Raw genomic sequence first — 20,579 nt, forward strand, 5'->3', positions numbered from 1 at the left:
GTTAACTTCTTTAATCTCTTTGCAGGCATTGCTTTGCTATACTTACATCTGTATAATGTCTATGGAGACCCATCCTTCCTCCAGATGGCCCAGGAATATGTCAAGAAGAGCCTGAGCTGCCTGACAAAGCGATCCATCACCTTCTTGTGTGGGGATGCTGGACCTCTGGCAGTGGCTGCTGTGGTATTCCACAAGCTGCAGAACGACAAGCAAGCAGAAGATTGCATTGCCCGGTAATGCCTGAAGGGTATTTCAGCTGATATTCCTCACCACACTAGGATTTATCATCTCAGCCAGGGTAAACTGTAATATCTAGAAAGGAGAAGGCAGTCAAAGAGGTCACTCAAATACCGTTTCCATGAAAACACAATAACGTTTAGGGAGTTCTCCATTCAGTATGCAATACCCATTACTTCAGCCTCAATAAAAGCCAGTGTTTTCTGTTGCCACTGTAACTGATATTGACATAAATTTGGAAAGGGCTGTTAATACACTGCGAAACATTTTGCATTATTTATTTTGACCAAATGGTTTGTCAGGGAAGTGTTGCAAAAGTCACAAATCATATCCATGTCTAACTTTGCAGTGTACTGGGATTTTACTCCCAAGTAAGTGTATAGTATTGCAGCCCAAAGCATCTCTGTCCTAGGTGTGTTCCATCAGGTATATTTTTATTTACTTGCCGTACTTGTATGCTGTGTTTCTGCTAATGCATTCAGCGAAGTGTACAGTTTTAATAGTGGCATGCAATCCAGCAGACACAACATGAGAAGAAAAAAGGCCGGAGAGACAATAAGCAAATTCACCCACTGGTTCTTAAATCATGTTACATAAATGTTTATGACTGGGTGGAATGAGCACTTAAGAGACAGTTTAGGCAGCTGGTCCCAGATGGACGTTGCTGCCTCGTCTCTGCATCTTAGATAGCTTATTACGTGTTTTACTGGTATAAATGTATGTATCACTTCAGGTGAACCAGGAGTATGAGAAGAAGAGCCTTGGCGTTGGCTACACATCTTGGCCACAGCCCACCTAATAGAGTTAGGGCACAACACTCCGTCATACTATTAGGACTTGCATAAAAGCCATTGATATGAATAGAAAATACACCCTTCATCAGTTATGCTACTGACTTTGACCGGTATCATTATAGTTCATTCTGTAATTAAAGCTACTTTAAACTTTTTTCCATTTGGGCAACAAATGATGTGCATTGCATGTCATCTTTATATATTCCCCATGTTCGTATTTCCTGTTTTATTCTTATCCACATGTGTAAGGGCTGCCTCAGGTCTCAGCTCACAAAAGACCAACGCCAATCTCTTCTTATATACAAAAGTGTTTATTCCAGTTCATTGTTTGCTTCACATCCGAGGCGCGCAGCCCCACGTCTGTTACGCTTAGACCGTTGAAGTCCCCTCTGAGTCAGTCCCTCCCCTGCACCAGTTTAAGAGGCTTGCGCTGCTCCACCTCTTTCTCTCTTTCCTTTTCCGCAGGGTCTTCCTGCCCGCTGGGGTTTCGCCCCTCCTGGATTCCTCTGACGCGGAATCCCCAGATTGCTCTTGCCCCCTCCTGCGGGCTTTGGGACCTGGCCCCTCCTCCGGGCTCCCTGTACTTCCGCGCGCCTCTACATTTGAACTTGGCGCGCGCGCCCAACCTCTAACCTTCCTTTTGACAGTTACACTACTCCCTTCACTACTCCCCTCCCCTTCCGGGAGGGTGCCTTGCTCCGACCTCCCTCCCTTCTCTGCTGCCGGAGCTGCTTCCCCTGATACACTGGAACCACCACCCCCTTCGCTGCACTCTGGCGGGGAGGCTGGTCCTGACGCCCAGCTGCCACTTTGGGATCCCCCGCTGGCCCCCTGCTCCTGACACGTCCCCCCTGGGGCTCCCCTGGCCCTGACTACCGGCGCCCCCTTCTGGGAATCCTCTGATTCGCTGGAAAGACTCATGGAATCTCTTGAGTCATTGTCATCCTCTTCCTCGCTGTCCTGGGATTCATCCCCATCGCTCTCCATCTCCTGCCTACCCTGTGCCTCTGTCCCTGAACCCCTGACATCCATCCCCCCCTCGAAGCCCCCCCTTCCCCCCTCCCGCTGCTCGGGCGCAGGTTCTGGGAGCTCCGTTGTAGCGGGGGTAGATGCTGGATACAGTTCGTCGACGTCGATCTCCTCTGCTTCCAGTTCAGTGTATGAGTGCTCGAAACCGGGGTCCTCCCCCAACACATCCAAGTCCTCCCCTTCCCCTGTTACTTCAGGCGATGCTGCTTGCCAAGGCCCCCTTAGCCACCCCCTGCGCCACTCCTCTTCTGGTCGATCGTCCCACCAGTAAGAGCGGTCCGTGTCCACCCCCGAGCACGATCCCCTTGGAGGGCTCGATTCTGGCGTGGTCTCCTCAGCGGAGGAGAACCCCCGGAATGTGCTGTCTGAAAGTGTGGGCGTAAAAAGCCAGTCGTCAAAATACTCCGCTGGCATGGGCCTGTGTGGGAAGAGTGCATGGAACTCGTCTTTAAGAAGAGGTTCCTCCAGAGCATAATCTGGCACCCAACTGTTGGCGCTGGCCGGGGTACCTTCCCTGGCGAGGAGGTATTCTACTCCCTCCTCCCCCCATCTCGAGTCCAGAATTTCCGTGACCTCGTTGAGTGTCGGGGTCCTCGGTGACTTCCCCCCCCCGGTGACTTTCTACGTGGGTCTGGTGCCGTCCCTGGTTCCTGAAATTTGTGTGGGGCCTTGTAGGGTGTAAGCACCGACCTATGAAAGACCGGGTGCATTCTGGAACCTTCTGGGAGGGTCAACCGAAAAGCTACGGGATTGATCCTGCCCTCAACTTGGTATGGCCCTAGCTGTTTGTGTCCTAGCTTCTTCTTAGCTAACGACTTGGCCGGCACCGCCTGGGCTGCTAACCATACCCAGTCCCCCACCTGGATGTCTTCTCCTGCCCTCCTGTGCCTGTCTGCCTGCACTTTGTAGGCGTGTTTAGCTAGTTCCAAGTGCCGTCGTAGCTCCTCGTGGACCTCCTGCAATTCTGCCGCTAAATGCTCAGCTCCCTGCGACTCCCCCTGCGTCGTTGTCTCCAACGTCGGGAAGGTTCCGGGATGTCGCCCATTGTTGGCGAAGAACGGTGTCACCCCCGTTGACGCATGCTTCGTGTTGTTGTAGGCAAACTCGGCCATCGGTAAGTAGTCCACCCAAGTTGCAGGCTTTTGATTGGCGTAACATCGCAGGTACTGCTGCATGATGGCGTTGACCCTCTCCGCTTGGCCGTTGGTTTGCGGGTGTCTCGCCGACGCTAAGTTGATCTTGACATTCAGGATGCCCAGGAGCTTCTGCCAGAAACTGGAAATGAATTGGCGACCCCGGTCGGACAGGATGGACCGTGGTAAGCCGTGCACCCGGAACACGTGGTCTATGAACAGCTTGGCGGTCTGTTCCGCTGTTGCCACCTTCGCGCAAGGAATGAAGTGCGCCATCTTGGTGAACAGGTCTACAACCACAAGCACCGCCGTCTTGCCTCGCGAACTGGGCAGATCAGTAACAAAGTCCAGCGCCACCCTTTCCCACGGCTGTAGTGGCGTCTCCAGCGGTTCCAGCAATCCCGCTGGCTTCTTGTGCACTGGCTTGGACCTCTGACAAGTGTCACACCTGGCGACGTAATCCGCGACCTCTCCTCGCATCTGGGGCCACCAAAAGTCCCTGGCTACTAAGTCCGCCGTCTTTTCTTTGCCGAAGTGACACCTTTGCGGGTTAGCAGGCCGTCGCGTACCTGGAATTCGTCGTCCTTTGCTGTCCCTCTTCGCACTTCCTCCATCTTGGATTGTGCGAACGGATCCGTCTGCAGCGCGCGTCGTACCATGTCCAGGTCCACGGCGGCGGAAGCGCACGCCCACGCCTGCGGTGCGAAAATGTGCTTGGCTGCCACTGGTGCCGCTTCCTCGAGATACTGCGGTTTCCTGGAGAGCGCATCCGCTATGACGTTGTTGTCTCCCGGGATATACTCTATCCTGAAGTCGAAATCCGCAAAGAACTCCGCCCATCGTATGTGCCTCTGGCTCTGGAGCTTCGCCGTGCGCCAATACTCTAGGTTCTTGTGGTCCGTGCGGACTTGCACGGTGTGCTTGGCTCCGATGAGGAAGTGCCGCCACGCCTTGAAAGCCGCGTGGATGGCCAACAACTCCCTGCCCCAGATGGTGTAGTTCTGTTCCGACTTGCTGAGCTTCCGGGAATAGAAAGCGCAGGGCCTCCAGTTCCCTTGCGGATCTTCCTGCAAGAGGACGGCCCCCACTGCTCTGTCAGATGCGTCAGTCTCAACCCGCATGGGCCTGCCGGGATTCACGTGTAGCAGCTGTTCTTCGGACGCAAAGAGGCTCTTAAGTCTCCGGAAGGACTGCTCCGCCTGGTCCGTCCAGGTGAACTTTTTCTTCTTGGAACTGAGGGTGTCCGTGATAGCTGCTGTCTCTTTCGCGAAACCCCTGATGAACTTGCGGTAAAAGTTGGCGAAGCCGACAAACCTCTGGACTTCCTTCCGATTGCGCGGGCTATTCCAGTCCAACACCGTGCGGACCTTGGCGCTGTCCATGGCTAGTCCCTTGTCGGACAGCCGGTAGCCCAGGAAATCCACCTCCGTCACGTCGAACTGGCACTTCTCCAGCTTGGCGTAGAGTCTGTGCTCCCGTAACCTCTGCAGGACCTCCTTTACGTCTCTCTCGTGAGTCTCCTGCGATTCTGAGAAGATCAGAATGTCGTCGAGGAAGCATACGCACTTCTTGTAGAGGAGTCCCGCTAGCACGTGGTGCATGAATGCTTGGAAACAGTGGGAGCCATTTTGGAGACCAAACGGCATAACTCTGTATTCATAGGTGCCCAGCGGCGTGAACATGGCCGTCTTCCACTCGTCACCTTCCCTCATGCGTATTAGATTGTATGCTCCGCGTAGATCCAACTTGGTGAAGACCCTCCCCTTCCTCACCGTCGTGAGCAGGTCATCAATTTTGGGCATGGGGAAGGCCTTGGGCTTTGTCATCGAGTTTATGGCCCTATAGTCCACAATGAGTCTTTTTTGGGGCGTGTCCTTCTTCTTCACGAAAAACACAGGACTGCCCCCTACTGCCTTGGATTCTCGGATGAATCCCCGCTTCAAATTGTGATCTATGAACTCCCTGAGTTCCTGCATCTCATCTTCAGACATGGAATACAGCTTCGCAATCGGCAGCGTCGCCCCTGGTAAGAGGTCAATTGTACAGTCGTAGGGCCGGTGGGGTGGTAATTGGTCAGCTTTCTTTTCGCAGAAGACCTCCAAAAACCCCTTGTACTTGTGGGGCACCGCCTGCACCATGCCTAGATGCAACTGTTGCCCTTCCTCCTGGCCCTCCTCCTCCTGGCCGGTCTGGATGCAATGTTGTGCGCAGTAGGACGAGCCAAAGGTGAGCTGCCGCTGGTACCACGCTAATGATGGACTGTGTCTATCCAGCCAACTCATGCCTAACACTATAGGCGTGTCTGACAGTCGGGTGACGTTAAAACTGATGACCTCGCGATGATTCCCAATCTGCATGACCATGGGTGGCGACTGCTGTACCACCTGCCCGCCCAGCAACTTCCTGCCATCTACTGTGACGACGTTCAGAGGCAGCGTGGCTGGTAGAAGCGCTATGCGATGCTGCTTGATGAACTGCACCCCCACGAAGTCTGCGTTGCTCCCTGAGTCAATTGTAATGGGGACTTCCAGTGTGAGTCCATTAGGTAGCTGGAGAGTAGCAGTGAGCTGCACCACTGGCTTGGGTGGGAAGGGATTTGTAGGCTGCAAAAGTGCTGGGGACTGCTTTACTGACTTGCCTGGCTGACCCCCAGCATGTCTGCTTCCAGCCAGGCATTGTCGTTTCCCTGAAACTGCTCTTCTTGGAGCGCTGCTCCTGTTACTGTTGCTAAGGCTGCAGTGTGCTTCTGGCGCCTCTGGGGACACTTTTTGGCCATGTGCTGCGCACTGTCACAGATGTAACACTTCCTGGTCCCTCTAGGAGGCTTCGCCTTGACTGCTCCTGACGCTGAGGCTCCGGCAGCTGTCTGAGCCTTTGCACCACCCAGTTCCATCGGTTCCTCCCCCTCCCTCAGCGGAGGCGAGGGATGTATACGTCCCAGATCCCTGGGAAGAAAAGGAGGCGCTCTAGCTGGTGCACGGACTTGGCGCCCCTCCTCACTGTGCCAAGGGCGTTCTTCGTGGCGCACTCCTATCGTGAGTGCCCTCTGCACGACGTCTGCCAGAGGTCTGTCCCCCCTGGCTAACTCATCTTTTACGGAGCCATGGAGCCCCTCCCAGAACAAGTCTCTCACTGCCAGGGAGTCCTTTTCCCAGCCCAGCACATTCAGCAATGCAAAAAAGCGAGAATGGTACTGACGCACTGTAGCCTTGCCCTGCCGCAATCCATGCATCTCCCGTCGTGCCACATCAACGTCAACGGTAGATTGGAAGCAAGCGTCCATGGCTTTGATAAATTCGTCAGAGTTCCTGTGGGCAGGACCATCTTCGCGCCACAAATTGCGTAACCAGGCTCTAGCTTCCCCATGCAAATGGGACACAATAAAGCCTACTTTCTCCTCCTCATCTTTGAAGTCTTTCCGAAGCAAATGCAGCGCGTATAAGACGTCTGCTCTGAAACTGGGATAATGCTGCAGGTTCCCATCGAAGTGGGCTACTAGATTGCCCCCCCTCCGTCCGAGTCCGATTCCCTCTGATCTGGACCCCGGGAACCCCTCTTTGCACGCATGGTCCCACCTGGCTTGCAGATCCTGGCATCGCGCTTCTGCTTCGGCAACTGTCTTCTGGGAGACCACTACCGCAGCGGAGAGTTCGGCGACTGCGTTTCGCAGGGTCGTTAGCTGCTCCTCAGTAGTCATGTCTGCCAAACTTCGTGAGCTTTGCAAAAAAAAATTTTGCGGTTTTTGGAGAGGGGACTTACTGTAAGGGCTGCCTCAAGTCTCAGCTCACAAAAGACCAACGCCAATCTCTTCTTATATACAAAAGTGTTTATTCCAGTTCATTGTTTGCTTCACATCCGAGGCGCGCAGCCCCACGTCTGTTACGCTTAGACCGTTGAAGTCCCCTCTGAGTCAGTCCCTCCCCTGCACCAGTTTAAGAGGCTTGCGCTGCTCCACCTCTTTCTCTCTTTCCTTTTCCGCAGGGTCTTCCTGCCCGCTGGGGTTTCGCCCCTCCTGGATTCCTCTGACGCGGAATCCCCAGATTGCTCTTGCCCCCTCCTGCGGGCTTTGGGACCTGGCCCCTCCTCCGGGCTCCCTGTACTTCCGCGCGCCTCTACATTTGAACTTGGCGCGCGCGCCCAACCTCTAACCTTCCTTTTGACAGTTACACTACTCCCTTCACTACTCCCCTCCCCTTCCGGGAGGGTGCTTTGCTCCGACCTCCCTCCCTTCTCTGCTGCCGGAGCTGCTTCCCCTGATACACTGGAACCACCACCCCCTTCGCTGCACTCTGGCGGGGAGGCTGGTCCTGACGCCCAGCTGCCACTTTGGGATCCCCCGCTGGCCCCCTGCTCCTGACACGTCCCCCCTGGGGCTCCCCTGGCCCTGACCACCGACGCCCCCTTCTGGGAATCCTCTGATTCGCTGGAAAGACTCATGGAATCTCTTGAGTCATTGTCATCCTCTTCCTCGCTGTCCTGGGATTCATCCCCATCGCTCTCCATCTCCTGCCTACCCTGTGCCTCTGTCCCTGAACCCCTGACAACATGGATTTCAATATTCCCTGCTGTTTCCCATTTGTCATGTTGTGATTCTGCATATTTCAGGTTGTTTTCCTGATGTGGCTCTGGCATTTACAAAAGGCATGGGCCTGTTATCACTAGAGATAGAAACACATTCTCCATAATAAGAATATTCACTCCAACGCAATCCCACTCTTTGTTTCATTTTGGAAATTACCAGTACTCCTTTGTTCCTTCCACACTTAACCTCAGTTGTGCTACAGAGTGGGAATTTGGTATAATCCCACACTGCCATCTCATGGTATCATGAGGGTAAGCAGCCATATATCATAGTGTTGGGAAGGGAGCATAAGAGTCCCTTTGGGGAAAGGATGTCTAAAGCATCCTGAACTGGCAGTTGTCAAATATGCATTCTCTTTATTTACTTTTAATGCTTTTATATAGCTGTTCTATAGCAGGAGATTAAAACCTCAAAGGAAGGAGCAACCACGGAACATCTTGATGTGTCGTGCTTTGACTTGCTTTCTTGCTTTCGATCCTAAGCATATTTATTCATCATGGATCTTTTTGCAGCTTGTCCTGACTCCATCTTCTCCCAACCCTCTGGAGTTTTGCTCCTGTTAGTGGTTGTTCTATTTTGTGTCAGAAAACTGCTACCATGGCCCATTACAATCCACTTTATGCCATCCTCGTACATGATTTTGACTCATTTCTTCTCTGAATCCTTACTGGTATGGATGTGACCATAACATCTAGCATGTGCTCCAGTTGAGCCACCAGCTAGTGCCAAGTATATTGTTAGGAAATACTTCTTACACCTAGCACATAATTATTTTGTTAGATGGAATCCATGTGCACATTTGCCTCTCTTAAAAATAGACGGTGGGATTTTTGTCTCTTCATTTTAAGGCCTAGTTTACATTAATCTTGCTGGAATTTCATTTTTTCCTGAAATGTATTGAGATGCTATAAAAGGAAGTATGTTGGAAACTATGATAAATTCATGTGCTCTCACTGGTGGTTTCTCTTGCCACTGGGCCATATTGAGCAGTCAATGGGGAAGCCTGTCTTTTGGTCAAAAACAGTTCCAGAAGGTCTACCTGAAGGAGTCCCTTGTTTGTCTGTGTGCATTTGCCCTTTCCCCTTATATCTACACTAAAGGCCACTTCAGATTTTACTTTTAGTTAGTATAGCCATACATGTCAGAGTGATGTTTCGCATGTAATTGGCATACAAGTAATGCACATTTACTTGGTCAAGATTAGCATGGTGATTAAGATTTAGGCCTTATGATCAAAAACAGCTGTTAACTTAGAAGACTTCTTTTCTCATTGCTTATTTTGTCAGTTGAAGAGTTCTGTTTGTTTTTAAAAGCTCTCTCCGTGGGGAATCCCTTTTATCCTCCTGATAATTTCATGTACCGTATATTGCAGTTCTGTTTCCTTTTCAAGTTACTGGGACTAGCACTAACATTTACATCCGCCTTCCCCAACCAGGAATTTTCAGAGACACCGAGGAGCATTACATTCCCCTCCCTCCCCCCCTTTGTACAAACTAGTCATAACACAGGCCTTGTTCTCACTGAGGTAGTAAATTTGTGTGCACACTTTACCACTTCAGGTTGCATGGGAGGGGGTTCACATGACTGAATGCTCCTCTAGACAAAAATATCAGTGTGCATAGAAGACAACTGTGTCAGAAAAAGGGTGATAAACTTTGTGGTGTGCCTTTTTAAAAAAAAAAAGAGGAAGTCATTTAGTCTGAAGTGATACAGCCCAGACATGGGTTTACTCGTCTTTGGCCAGAGAGCCCGTAATGGTTCTCATCCTTAACCTAAGCAGATTATCATCAGCATTTTCAGTTTTCAGTAACCATTGGTACCAGCCAAGCTGATGAAGGGATGCTTGTTTCCCCCCACTCCTTCTGTTGCTACAACTATGCAAAATGTTCCTCTGACTACTATATGCTAAGGGAATAAATAGGGGTAGAGAAAGATTTGTTTCCTTCATGCCTCCCTAGAAGCATTTTGGGAAGAAAAGACTGGACTAGGTGGACTGTTGGTCTGAGCCAGCAGGCAGTAGGTTAAAACCACCACCATCAAGGAGTGCAGTAGAAATCAGAGCTAGTAAAAACAGAATCATGCTGATTGTCAAAGGACAGATGTTCTCCATGTGCCCTTTGCCCTGCTTTGCTGAACCATTTTCACTAAGGTTCCTTTCCAGCTTTCTCTTAAATCTGCTGAAGCAGCACCAAGAAGGGAAAATACGAACTGCTGCAACCACTTTTTTGGAACAATGGCTGTTGTCTCTGAGTAAGGAGGGAGGACCACTTTTCTTTATATCTCGCTGTCCGGGACAACAGGAAGAAGCAATACTTTGAGAATTCATTTGCATCTTGAATGATTGGGCTACAGAGCTGGAGAGTTAAACTTAAGGCTGCAGAGGTATCCTCAGCCTTGACTCAGGAGTGGTTAACAAATGTTTTAATCAACTTTTAAGAAGGTTTTTTTTGGGGGGGGTGTCTGTTTTCAAGCCCTGCTCCCTTACTGTGCATCTGTAGCTAGGAGTGATCTCCTAGCCTTATTCTATTTCAGAATGCCAAACGGCAGGCAGCAAAGCTATCCCCCCACCACACACAAAAAATCTGCTGGCTTTGTCATTGGGAACACAGTTATCCTCCAGAAACTAAAGTCAAAAATAGCCCTGAAGTTTTGATTTTATACTTTATTCACTTGTGATTTGGGGAGAAATTATCATGCAAACAGTATCAGTGTTTAGTGGGTAGAATTCCAGATTTACAAACAAAGAGGAGTAACAAACTTTGTTGTTTAGAATTGTACCCACAAATTGAAAAATGTGTATATCACTGAATTTGTACATCCTGTGTGTGTGTGTTTTAAGATGTATAAGTCTCATGTTTTATCTTTCAAGCTTGCTTCATCTGCCCAAACTTGACCCTCGGGTCCCTGACGAGATGCTCTATGGACGTATGGGGTACTTGTATGCTTTGCTATTTGTGAACAAACAATTTGGAGAGGAAAAGATTCCTCAAAACCATATTCAACAGGTACTGTGCCCATTTCCTCTTCCACCTTAAACTATTTAAACTATTCATCTTCTCTGCCTCCTGGGGGGAGGGGGAGTCCTGTTGTACAAGCAGAAATCCTTGTTCATCTGATGGGATGCGGTAGTTGAATGCTACGCACATTTAGTCCATGATTATTATATTTTAGGGACTTGTTCGCACTTTTGGGTGCCCCGTGCCTGGAAAACACAGGCCCAAGCGGTTTCCCCCTTGCTCCACTCCTTTCCCAGAGAAAACCCACTCCTTAGCTCTAAATCAGAACAAACACCAGTGTGTGGAAAACATGATTGCTGTTTGCTCCAACTGAGTGCTAAAGAGTGTTCCCACCCCGAGAAAGTGCTGGGGCCTGAGGGAGTGTGGATAAGCCCTAAATTTGACCTTGACAAACAAAATTTCAAAGCATCCATTTCAGAACAGTAGTCACTTGAGAAAAGCAGAAATAATTGACTGCTTTTCTAAACTGAAAGCTTCAGAATGTTGCCATTGGCCACTTCAGTTTGTTTGTTTGTTTGTTTGTTTGTTTGTTTGTTTGTTTGTTTTTGTCATCCACCATTTATTTCTGATTTTCCTGCAGGTCTGTGAGGCAGTCATGGCATCTGGTGAGAACCTAGCCAAGAGACGGAACTTCACAGCTAAGAGCCCCCTGATGTATGAATGGTACCAGGAATATTATGTAGGAGCTGCTCATGGCCTAGCAGGGATCTATTACTATCTCATGCAGGTGAGAGGCATCCTTCAGAGTGGAGGAGGTCCACTTGTCTGTACTGTATGAAACTTCTGATTGATTGATTGATTGATTGATTGAGTGATTGATTGATTGATTTGTATACCACCCTTCATCTGAAGATCACAGGGCAGTTCACTACATAAAAATACAAAATAGAAACACGAAAGACATAATAAAAACAAAATGAAACCATAACCCCCCCCCAAACCCCACATTTAAATGGACATAGGATGTTTATCAGCTAAAGGCCTAGTTGAAGTGGAACATTTTCTCCTGGTGCCTTGAAGGTGCCCAGTGAGCCTCCCTGGGGAGAGCATGAGAGCATTCCCCAAATAGGGAGCCACTGCGGGGGTGGGGAGAATTTTCATGTTGCTACCCTCCAGACCTCTTGTTTTGCCCCAGAGACAGAAAATGAGAAAAGACACAAAGTTAGCATATTTGATGCATTGAAAGCTGGCTGAATCAGTGCTTCATCTGTGATTTAACATGGTGCTTGTCTTTTATCTCTCAGCCTGGCCTTGGAGTGAGTCAGGCAAAGCTGCACAATGTGGTCAAGCCCAGTGTGGATTACGTCTGCCAGCTGAAGTTCCCGTCGGGCAATTACCCGCCATGCATTGAAGATAAGAGAGACCTGCTGGTCCATTGGTGCCACGGTGCTCCTGGCGTTATCTACATGCTCCTTCAGGCCTATAAGGTAAGCAGGAGGCTTTGCCAAAGAGAGATGGGCAATAACAGTAAGGAAACCTAACAAGTTTTCACCCCTGCTTACAAGGAGATTATAATATTTAAATGCAATAACTCCTCTGCCCCCTTCTGAAATGGAAATTAGACTTTTACAAATGATTCCTGAAGACGTCCTTGTCACGCATCCTGAATGCGGGACATTCTTATTGCTCAGAGTTGGCCATGTGTCCTGTTCTGTGGTGATTGACTAATGGTGACAGCCAGTTGTGACTTAAATAATGGCCATGCTCCTTCCATTTATCACTCCAAAAGTCTTTGAAGGTAAGGCAAAGTCACTGTGTTCTTGTCCAAGTTTGTGTGTGTGTGTGAGAGAGAGGCCAGTCCTTGATAAAAGAGCTAATTGGCAAAAGTATGCCCGAGTCCTCCCTGTTCCAGTCTCGGATGATGACGCCGCAGGGCAAAACGCTTCTTGTCTCCGCAGGTGTTTGGCGAACAGAAGTACCTCAGCGATGCCTTGCAGTGTGCTGAAGTGATTTGGCAGTGGGGGTTGCTGAAGAAAGGTTACGGGCTGTGTCACGGTACAGCTGGCAATGCATATGCGTTCCTGACTCTTTACAACCTCACTCAAGACATGAAATATCTCTACAGAGCCTGCAAGGTGTGACACACACACACACACACACACACACACACACACACATATATGAACTTTGTTTGGGATGAGCATGTTTTCTTTTGAGGTAGTCGTCAAAAGCAATTTTTGGATAAAGAAAAGGGCATGCTAACATCCTGAGAAGAAACTAAGCTGTATCCACTAACTGAAGGTTGATCCTAGCACATGACAAAATTGTTTGTGATCAGCCTTCAAATGCCAGCCAGCTAAGGACTCGGGGAGATCCTCAACTTTAGTCATACTTGGAATAGATCCATTAAAATCAATGTACTTAAGTCCCTTGGTTTTAGTGAATCTATTCTGAGTATGACAGATGTTTGATATCACTCCTGGGATGTGGAATACTTTTCTTTTTTTAAAGGCTTGTCTGCATTTTGAAAAGAGCTCACAGGCGGCCCCAAATGAAGATTATTTGTTGCCTCTGGATCATGAGCTCTGAGCAGCCCGTCTCTGCTTCAGGGTTTTCCCCAGATTTAGGAAATCATGAAATGTGATAATAATTGGAAAGCTGGCCTTCACATGTTGCAAAACCTCTGTGCACAAGGTGCTTCTATTAATGAGTCACTCATATACAGGTCACAGTAATTAAAAGTGCATGACCTGTTTTTCTAAAATGCTTGATATGATGATACTTAAAGTGTAGCAGTAGCTGTGTGAAAAATACGATGTCCCTGTTCCATGTTTCTCTTCCTGCCACCTTTGGCAGATCTGTGGTGATCTATGTCTAATGCTACTCTGCCTCACATCTTTCAGTCCCAGTATTTAATTTGTCCCAGGGCTCACTGGCGTATCAGAGGCATTCTGCTGATTATATAACCCCTGATTATACAGAGGTACTTAAATACAGGATTGTGCCTTAGTCTTCTTAACTTCTTTCTTTTCTTAGTTTGCAGAATGGTGCTTGAGTTATGGGCAGCATGGTTGTCGGACACCAGACACTCCATTTTCTCTCTTTGAAGGTAATCATTGTTAAGCTTGTTCCTCCTTAACGATTTTCAGATGTGAATGTATCTACTCCACAGTTCTCCCAGCCCAGAATTCGGCATCAGCTCACTAGAGCATGTGGTTGAAAGTAGCACATGTGGGGCCTGGTCAAATCAGCTGAAGCACTGTCATTCGAAACTTATACTGAAAAGGAAAACACTGTAGAGCAGGCATCCCCAACCTTCGGCCCTCCAGATGTTTTGGACTACAATTCCCATCATCCCTGACCACTGGTCCTGTTAGCTAGGGATCATGGGAGTTGTAGGCCAAAACATCTGGAGGGCCACAGGTTGGGGGTGCCTGCTGTAGAGGAAGTTAAGTTTGTTACGTCTAGCTGTGGTAGGCCTGGCTTCCCTTGTTCCAGTACTTTAGGCTGAAGCCCCCCATAGCTCAGCTGGATCTGTGGGTTGTCCTTAACATCCAGGGATCTGGGATCCTGCTCCACTTGGGTTGCCACTCGCGTTGGCTTTCAGAACCATTGATCGGCTAACTCTCCAGGATCCAAACAAACTTCTACAGACTTTGCAGGGATTGTTTGGCTGCCACCAGGCTCAGTAAAGAACCACAGAAACCAATTCTGCAGGGTCCGTTGCGTATGCTGCTCTAGAGCTAAGGAAACACCACATTCCTTATGCTGTAAGTAATTGCTATTCTATGTCTTTTGTCTCCTCAGGAATGGCTGGAACAATATATTTTCTTGCTGACCTGCTGGTACCAGCCAAGGCCAGGTTCCCAGCTTTTGAACTGTAAATTCCATCCCAGCATGAAGCTTGTTGCACTTCATATCTTTGGAAAAGGCAGATTAAATAGATTTCATCTCATATCTTGGCTAACATGGGAAAATCTTTGGGGTTTATCAGTATTTTACATTCTTTTCAGTGTCCAATCTGCTTTTAAAAGTTACTAGCTGTTTTATTATGTGCATTGTTTAGGTTTACAGGTAAGGAACAGGGTTTTAAAGCTGGCAAATGCACTATATTTTGTTGGAGTATTTTTTAAAAAAATCCTTGCTATTTTATGTATCTTATTTTGAGGAAGGGAGGCTTTTCCCATTATGAATATATCTTTCTCAGTTTTAATGATAAGGGTGCAACTTGGTTAATGTTTTGGAAATATAGAAGGGATAAAATATATGGAGCCCAGTTGTTTGTTGTGTGTGTGTGTTATCCCTTCTATCTTTCAAATTACATAACATGTAAGAAATAAGGAGGGGAAAATACAGTTGGAATTAAACATACAGAGAAAAAAGGTGTAAATTGGGGTTATTGCATTCATAATCTTCAAGAATAATTATTAATATTGGAGGGTAATAACATTTATTTCCTGCTCCCCCTTGTGTTAAGAGGTATTGTCCTCAGGGTCTTGTGATACTCTCATTTTCAAGCTGGAACCTTGGTGGGGGTTTTTAAGTAGCTACAGCTACAGGACAGGTTGTTCTTGAATAGCAGCAGTGCTTGCTTATGACGTTCTTCAATATCTCTGCAAAGGCTTGTAGCTATGACAGGAATGTACCAAAGTCTCGTCATTCTACTTTTAACCAAAGGTTCTGTTTACTGCTGCTTGCTTCATCAGCACCCAGTGCATAAGCTTATAACCCCTTGAAGTGATAATGCAGTTTCTTCAGTGAATGCTTTGAGATCTGTGGCAACCTAGTCTAACAGAGACATTGTGCATTTGCACGTGCTACCTCATGTATTTTTCAATCTGCAACAGATTGGAACTAATTTGCATCCTCTATAGCGCATCAGTGTGCTACCAGATCTTTGTGAAAAGGGCTATCTAAACCGTAATTTGGTGTCGGACTGCAACGTGGCATAAGCTTGACTTAATAGTAGATTCTCAAAGTATTCTTAAAAGTGGAAAGTACCCGTATGAAGTCAGGTAGGCAGCAAACCTCAACTGATCTGGGGCTGTGTAAGTGATATGGAAAGCTCAATTTCAGGTTCTGCTTCAGAGGATGACGAGATAGTTGGTCTCGGGGTCCTGGAAAATGCCCAGAGTGCCTGCTGCTCTATTGCTGCTACTATGTTCCCTTTGTCCAGCGTATCCAATATATGATCAGATTTAGGCTAAAGCATTTCTAGGTTTGCATGTCCTGATTCTCCGAGGTTAGGGGGACCCACTGAGGGGGCCTTGCCTGAGAGCCCCAAAATCCTGGAGTCAGCCCTGGTAAGTGTCACTGATAGCTGACTGCTTGGCTCCTTCCAGTTGATTGTTGGAAGCGACTGACAACTCTGTAGTCTTCCCCATCCCATGTCAGCATAAATTACTAGGTTTTCCAGTGTATATTATAATGGAGCAGCTTAAAAATACTTTCAGAGGAGCAGCAGCCAAAGGTTGATTGGGATCTGCTAGTAGATTTGCTGTAGATAAGTAAGTAGATAAGTTTTAATAATAGTTCTTTAATAATAGTAGCAACAAAACAAAACAACTTTTCCCATCTAACTTAATCTGCTGAAATGAAGAAAGCTAACCAGGAGCATTAAAAGACTATGAGCTAACTCTAAGGACAGATCTTTTGTGTCTGCCTCTGGGTTGTAGATTTTTCGGGTTCTAGCAGAAATACAAAGTAGATCTGAAAAACCTGAAGTTTACCCTGTCCTGTTTTAGACCAGTTGTTCTGAAGACGTTTCCATCTCCTTGACTTTCAGGCAAAGCATTTCCACACTGCCTTTTAAACACAATGAAGCTAATTTGCCTGTTGCCAGATGTCACAGTTGTCACAATTAAAACCGCTTTGGACCAGTATCTTGTCTTATATTCTTTCTGAACATCAGCTATGTTGTGAATAAATTAAAATTGCACTTCCAAGGATAGAGATTACAGCCTGCACTGAACTTGCATCTTCCCTTTAACTATAGATTCCGGGGCCCTCAGAGTATGCAGTGAGTCTCCCCAAAAGGACACAAGCAATTGTCAAGAGTGGCACAGTTTCTCTCTTCCAGCCCAACATGCATTGATAGAGCACAGAGGTACACATGCCCCTCTCAAAATCAGTAGCTGCACCCACGTGCACTCACGAAGTTTGTTGTTAAGCCCTTTTATGGGTTCCTGCTTTGAGAACTGCTTCCCTCTATTTGACGCCAGAGCCAAGATGAGAGCAGGCAGTGCCTAGTGCTTGCCTATGTCCTCAGCTACAACTTTATTTTAACCAAGGAGGTTCACCGCAACAGCTTTGGGGAACCTGTGTGCCACAGAGTCACCATGGCTACAGCTTTTAATTTAGAAACATTTGTACCAGCTTATATTTGAATGTTTTTGAAACTGCAGGGGGAAATGGCTCATTGGCTGGAAGCTGTGAGACATTTAATAAAGTTCAACCCTGAAGAATAGACTCTTGTTTTTCATCTTTCACGTGCCCATGTATATGTGTGTGCATGCTTATGTTCAATACTCATATCCTAAAATCAAAAATTCCACAAATAAAACAGATTTTAGTTCTTAAAGTGTGGAAAAATTAGCATGCATATTGGGTTTACAGTGAACAAGGGTGATGTGTAATGTTTGTCATACTTAGAGACTGCTTAAGCCACAAATTATAATGGGCCTACTCAGAGTATGACAAATGTTGCTTATCACCCTGTGTTATTTGTTATTTTTATAGACTTACAACATGATTACAACCTGCCTATAAATCTGTTACACATCAGATAAAATTGTTTAGAGGCGCTTAACGGGCTGCTGCTTCTCCAGCAGGTGGTGCTGCCGTCTGGTGGGTTCTTGCCTCTCATGAGCAAACACTGGGATGCTGTCTTAAGGATAATGTAAACCATTAAAGTCACCAGATTCAAAAATCTGTTAGTCTGTTGAAGCCAAAACTGTGGAGCCCTGTGCCTCCCCCCACACACACACCCTGAGAGCGTCTTGTGAAGTATAAAAGCTGTTCAGTCATGCAACAATTAAATGCTGAGGCTTTCAAGTGCTGCAGGATTCTGCCCCCTTTCAGAGTGTCAGTGTTCCTTGGCTCTTAGGATTTACTGCTCCTGTTTTTAAATGGGCCGTCATCTGATTTTAACAGCAGCATGGTTGCAGAAGTTTAGCGTGTGAGCCTTTTCTCTCTGTCCTAGGAAAACCCCTGCTAAATTTATGTGTAACAGGGTCCTTTTTCCCCCCTTGTTGTATAAATAAAAAACTTTAAAAAAAAATAACAGGGTCCTTTTAAAGGTATTGAAACAGAATCATTGGGGGGTGGGGAGTGTGAGAGCCTGTTCTGAGGAACTATCATCCCTACTAAGCGTCCCCTCAACCTATATCATGGAATCCTACATAAAGGAGAAGGCAAACAGTGGTTGCATCACACATTTCCATAGTTGTGTGGGTCATTTATTCCAGCTATTTACACCCCATCCTTTAGCCAGAAAAGCTCCTAGGAATAAAGCTTAGGTAAAGGTAAAGGGACCCCTGACCATTAGGTCCAGTCGTGACCGACTCTGGGGTTGAGGTGCTCATCTCGCTTTATTGGCTGAGGGAGCCGGCATACAGCTTCCAGGTCATGTGGCCAGCATGACTAAGCCGCTTCTGGCGAACCAGAGCAGTGCACAGAAATGGCATTTACCTTCCCGCCGGAGTGGTACCTATTTATCTACTTGCACTTTGACATGCTTTCAAACTGCTAGGTTGGCAGGAGCAGGGACCAAGCAACGGGAGCTCACCCTATCACGGGGATTCAAACCGCCGACCTTCTGATCAGCAAGCCCTAGCTCTGTGGTTTAACCCACAGTTTAGGAATAAAAAAAAAATGACAGACCCTGCCCTCAAGCTTAGAGTCTGAAAAGCTTACACAAAATGAAAAAGTGTCGTCATAGCTTTGAGATGTGGCAACTCCCCCCCCCCCCCCATATGTTACAGCAGTCAAGCAGAAACGTTACCAAAATGAAACATTTAGGGTAGGGTATGGCCACAATGCCTTTGCTGAAATGTATGAGAATAAAAGTGCTATCACGTTTGCAAAGCTAAGCAGGGTCCAGTATAGTTTCAGATTGGATGGGGAACTGTTGAGATTCCTGCATTGCAGGGGTTGGACTAGATGACCCCTGGGGACACTTCCAACAATTCTATGAATGCATACCACAAAGGAATACTCTTTGCAAGAAGCATGCAGAGATATGCAAGACTGATAAATCTTCAGATATGTCAGATGGCCAACGTTAACCCTTTGCTTCATAGCAGCTGCTATGTCTAACATTCTGCTCAGACGACTTCTTGAAAATTCTTCTACGTCCCACCCCCCTTGAGACAGACTGAATGGCTGAGCCGCGTTCCACATTCCATGCATGCTATAAGTGCTTATTAGCAACAGCTGCAAACACAAGGAAAAAATGGCAGCACTTTTCCTTATATGGCAAACACCTAGGAGATCACTGGCATCTTTTTTTAGGCAAAATGGATTTATATCAGACTAGTAGGAGGCTAGCAGACCACAGCTTCGAGCACAGAGACTTGGTATCGCCTGCATCTCAAGGCACCTCCGATAACACTGGTATCTGTGGGTACCCCTTTCTTCTTTAGGGCTTTTTGGACATTTCCCCTCACACATTTGCCATCACATGATGGGCAGAATGGGGGGCTGCGCTCCCTGACCCTACATGGTGGCATTTTCAAACAAGCCTCTATATATTGCAGGCTGAATGTCTACAATGGGAAACTGTTTCTACTCATTGTAGGCCCTCCGCGTGATTTAACCTCATCCTCCCCTTAAGGGGTTCTAAAGCGTACATAAAGCCCCCCAATATGTGGAGGGGTGCAGCAAGGCCAGGGAACAGGCCCCCACTCACACAATGGATGCCTGAATAGGGCTTTTTGGAGTCAAGAGATCTGTGATGTAATTTTTGCTGAAAACGCCAAAATAAACCAAATACATGCATAATTCAAAGTCTTTGGCTTGATATGTTAAAGCTAAGTCAGACAACAATGTTTATCTGTGGATGCCACCCCCCTGTTAATGTTTACGTAACTTAGGTTTCAAACTATGTCCACAGAATATCTAGCTGGTATTTTTTTATAGGGCCAACAAATTACTGCATTTCAGTATGCCGATCAGGCTAGATCAAAGACATGGTGTGCTTGTACTGCCCTTTATGCTATTCACCTGGAGATAGATATACCTGTTTCAGAATTTCCTTAAAGGTACAATGGATTATTTCAAAATTAGACGGTAGCTGGCTGACAGAGACAAGTTTGTTATCTGTAGGTTTATATGCACTGAGGTGAGAAAGATAATTAAATTATTTGGGGAACTTTACCATTCTTTGTTTGGATAGTTTGCAGTTCTGCAAATTGTTTAAAGATAAACATATATGTATCCATCTCCAGTGTGAGAAATTTTGCAGATTGCTTAACTAGTCCTCCTTTCTGCATGTCCAGATATGTGAAACCAGAGCTATTTTTCTAGAAAAATAGATGCTGGAGCTCACTACGAATGTCTCCCTTGCCTCTTATAATGGCAATGGCACCCAGTTCTGGCTGGAAAAAAGCCCTGTGTAAAACAAATCTGCACCATCTACAATTTTAGTGACTAGAGAAGAATGGCATATATTGTCAGTTACAATCCAGAAAGCTCATGCTAAAGTCTATGATCTCGATATGCTACATGTGTGTCAACTATTATAAAAGAAGGAAAGGACCCCTGACAATTAAGTCCAGTCGCGAACGACTCAGGGGTTGCGGCGCTCATCTCACTTTACTGGCCGAGGGAGCCGCCGTTTGTCCCCAGA

The 20,579-nt window shown here is 47.1% G+C and overlaps 1 protein-coding gene and 1 long non-coding RNA gene across 4 annotated transcripts in view; one reads left to right on the plus strand and one right to left on the minus strand.

The window, feature by feature from the left end:
• Window positions 1–16,614, plus strand: part of LANCL1 (LanC like glutathione S-transferase 1) — a 37,742-nt gene extending 21,128 nt beyond the window's left edge. For 2 of the 3 annotated variants that reach the window (XM_081018023.1, XM_081018024.1), the window contains exons 4-10: window positions 26–233; window positions 10,645–10,780; window positions 11,373–11,519; window positions 12,037–12,219; window positions 12,691–12,867; window positions 13,769–13,841; window positions 14,540–16,614. In XM_081018023.1, the coding sequence (XP_080874149.1) occupies window positions 26–233; window positions 10,645–10,780; window positions 11,373–11,519; window positions 12,037–12,219; window positions 12,691–12,867; window positions 13,769–13,841; window positions 14,540–14,616 (1,001 nt within the window). In that variant the 3' untranslated portion in view covers window positions 14,617–16,614. The remainder of the gene's footprint in view (window positions 1–25; window positions 234–10,644; window positions 10,781–11,372; window positions 11,520–12,036; window positions 12,220–12,690; window positions 12,868–13,768; window positions 13,842–14,539) is intronic. The other variant, XM_081018025.1, reaches the window with a different exon arrangement.
• On the minus strand, window positions 16,329–20,575 carry LOC308484778. Its single transcript, XR_013990117.1, has 2 exons — window positions 18,072–20,575; window positions 16,329–17,924 (listed from the first exon to the last, which is right to left on the minus strand). It is a non-coding gene; the product is annotated as an uncharacterized lncRNA (long non-coding RNA).
• Window positions 20,576–20,579: the final 4 nt, after the last annotated feature.

This window comes from Podarcis pityusensis (assembly GCF_964106645.2).
Source record: "Podarcis pityusensis genome assembly, chromosome: 1".
Taxonomy (NCBI): Eukaryota; Metazoa; Chordata; class Lepidosauria; order Squamata; family Lacertidae; genus Podarcis; species Podarcis pityusensis.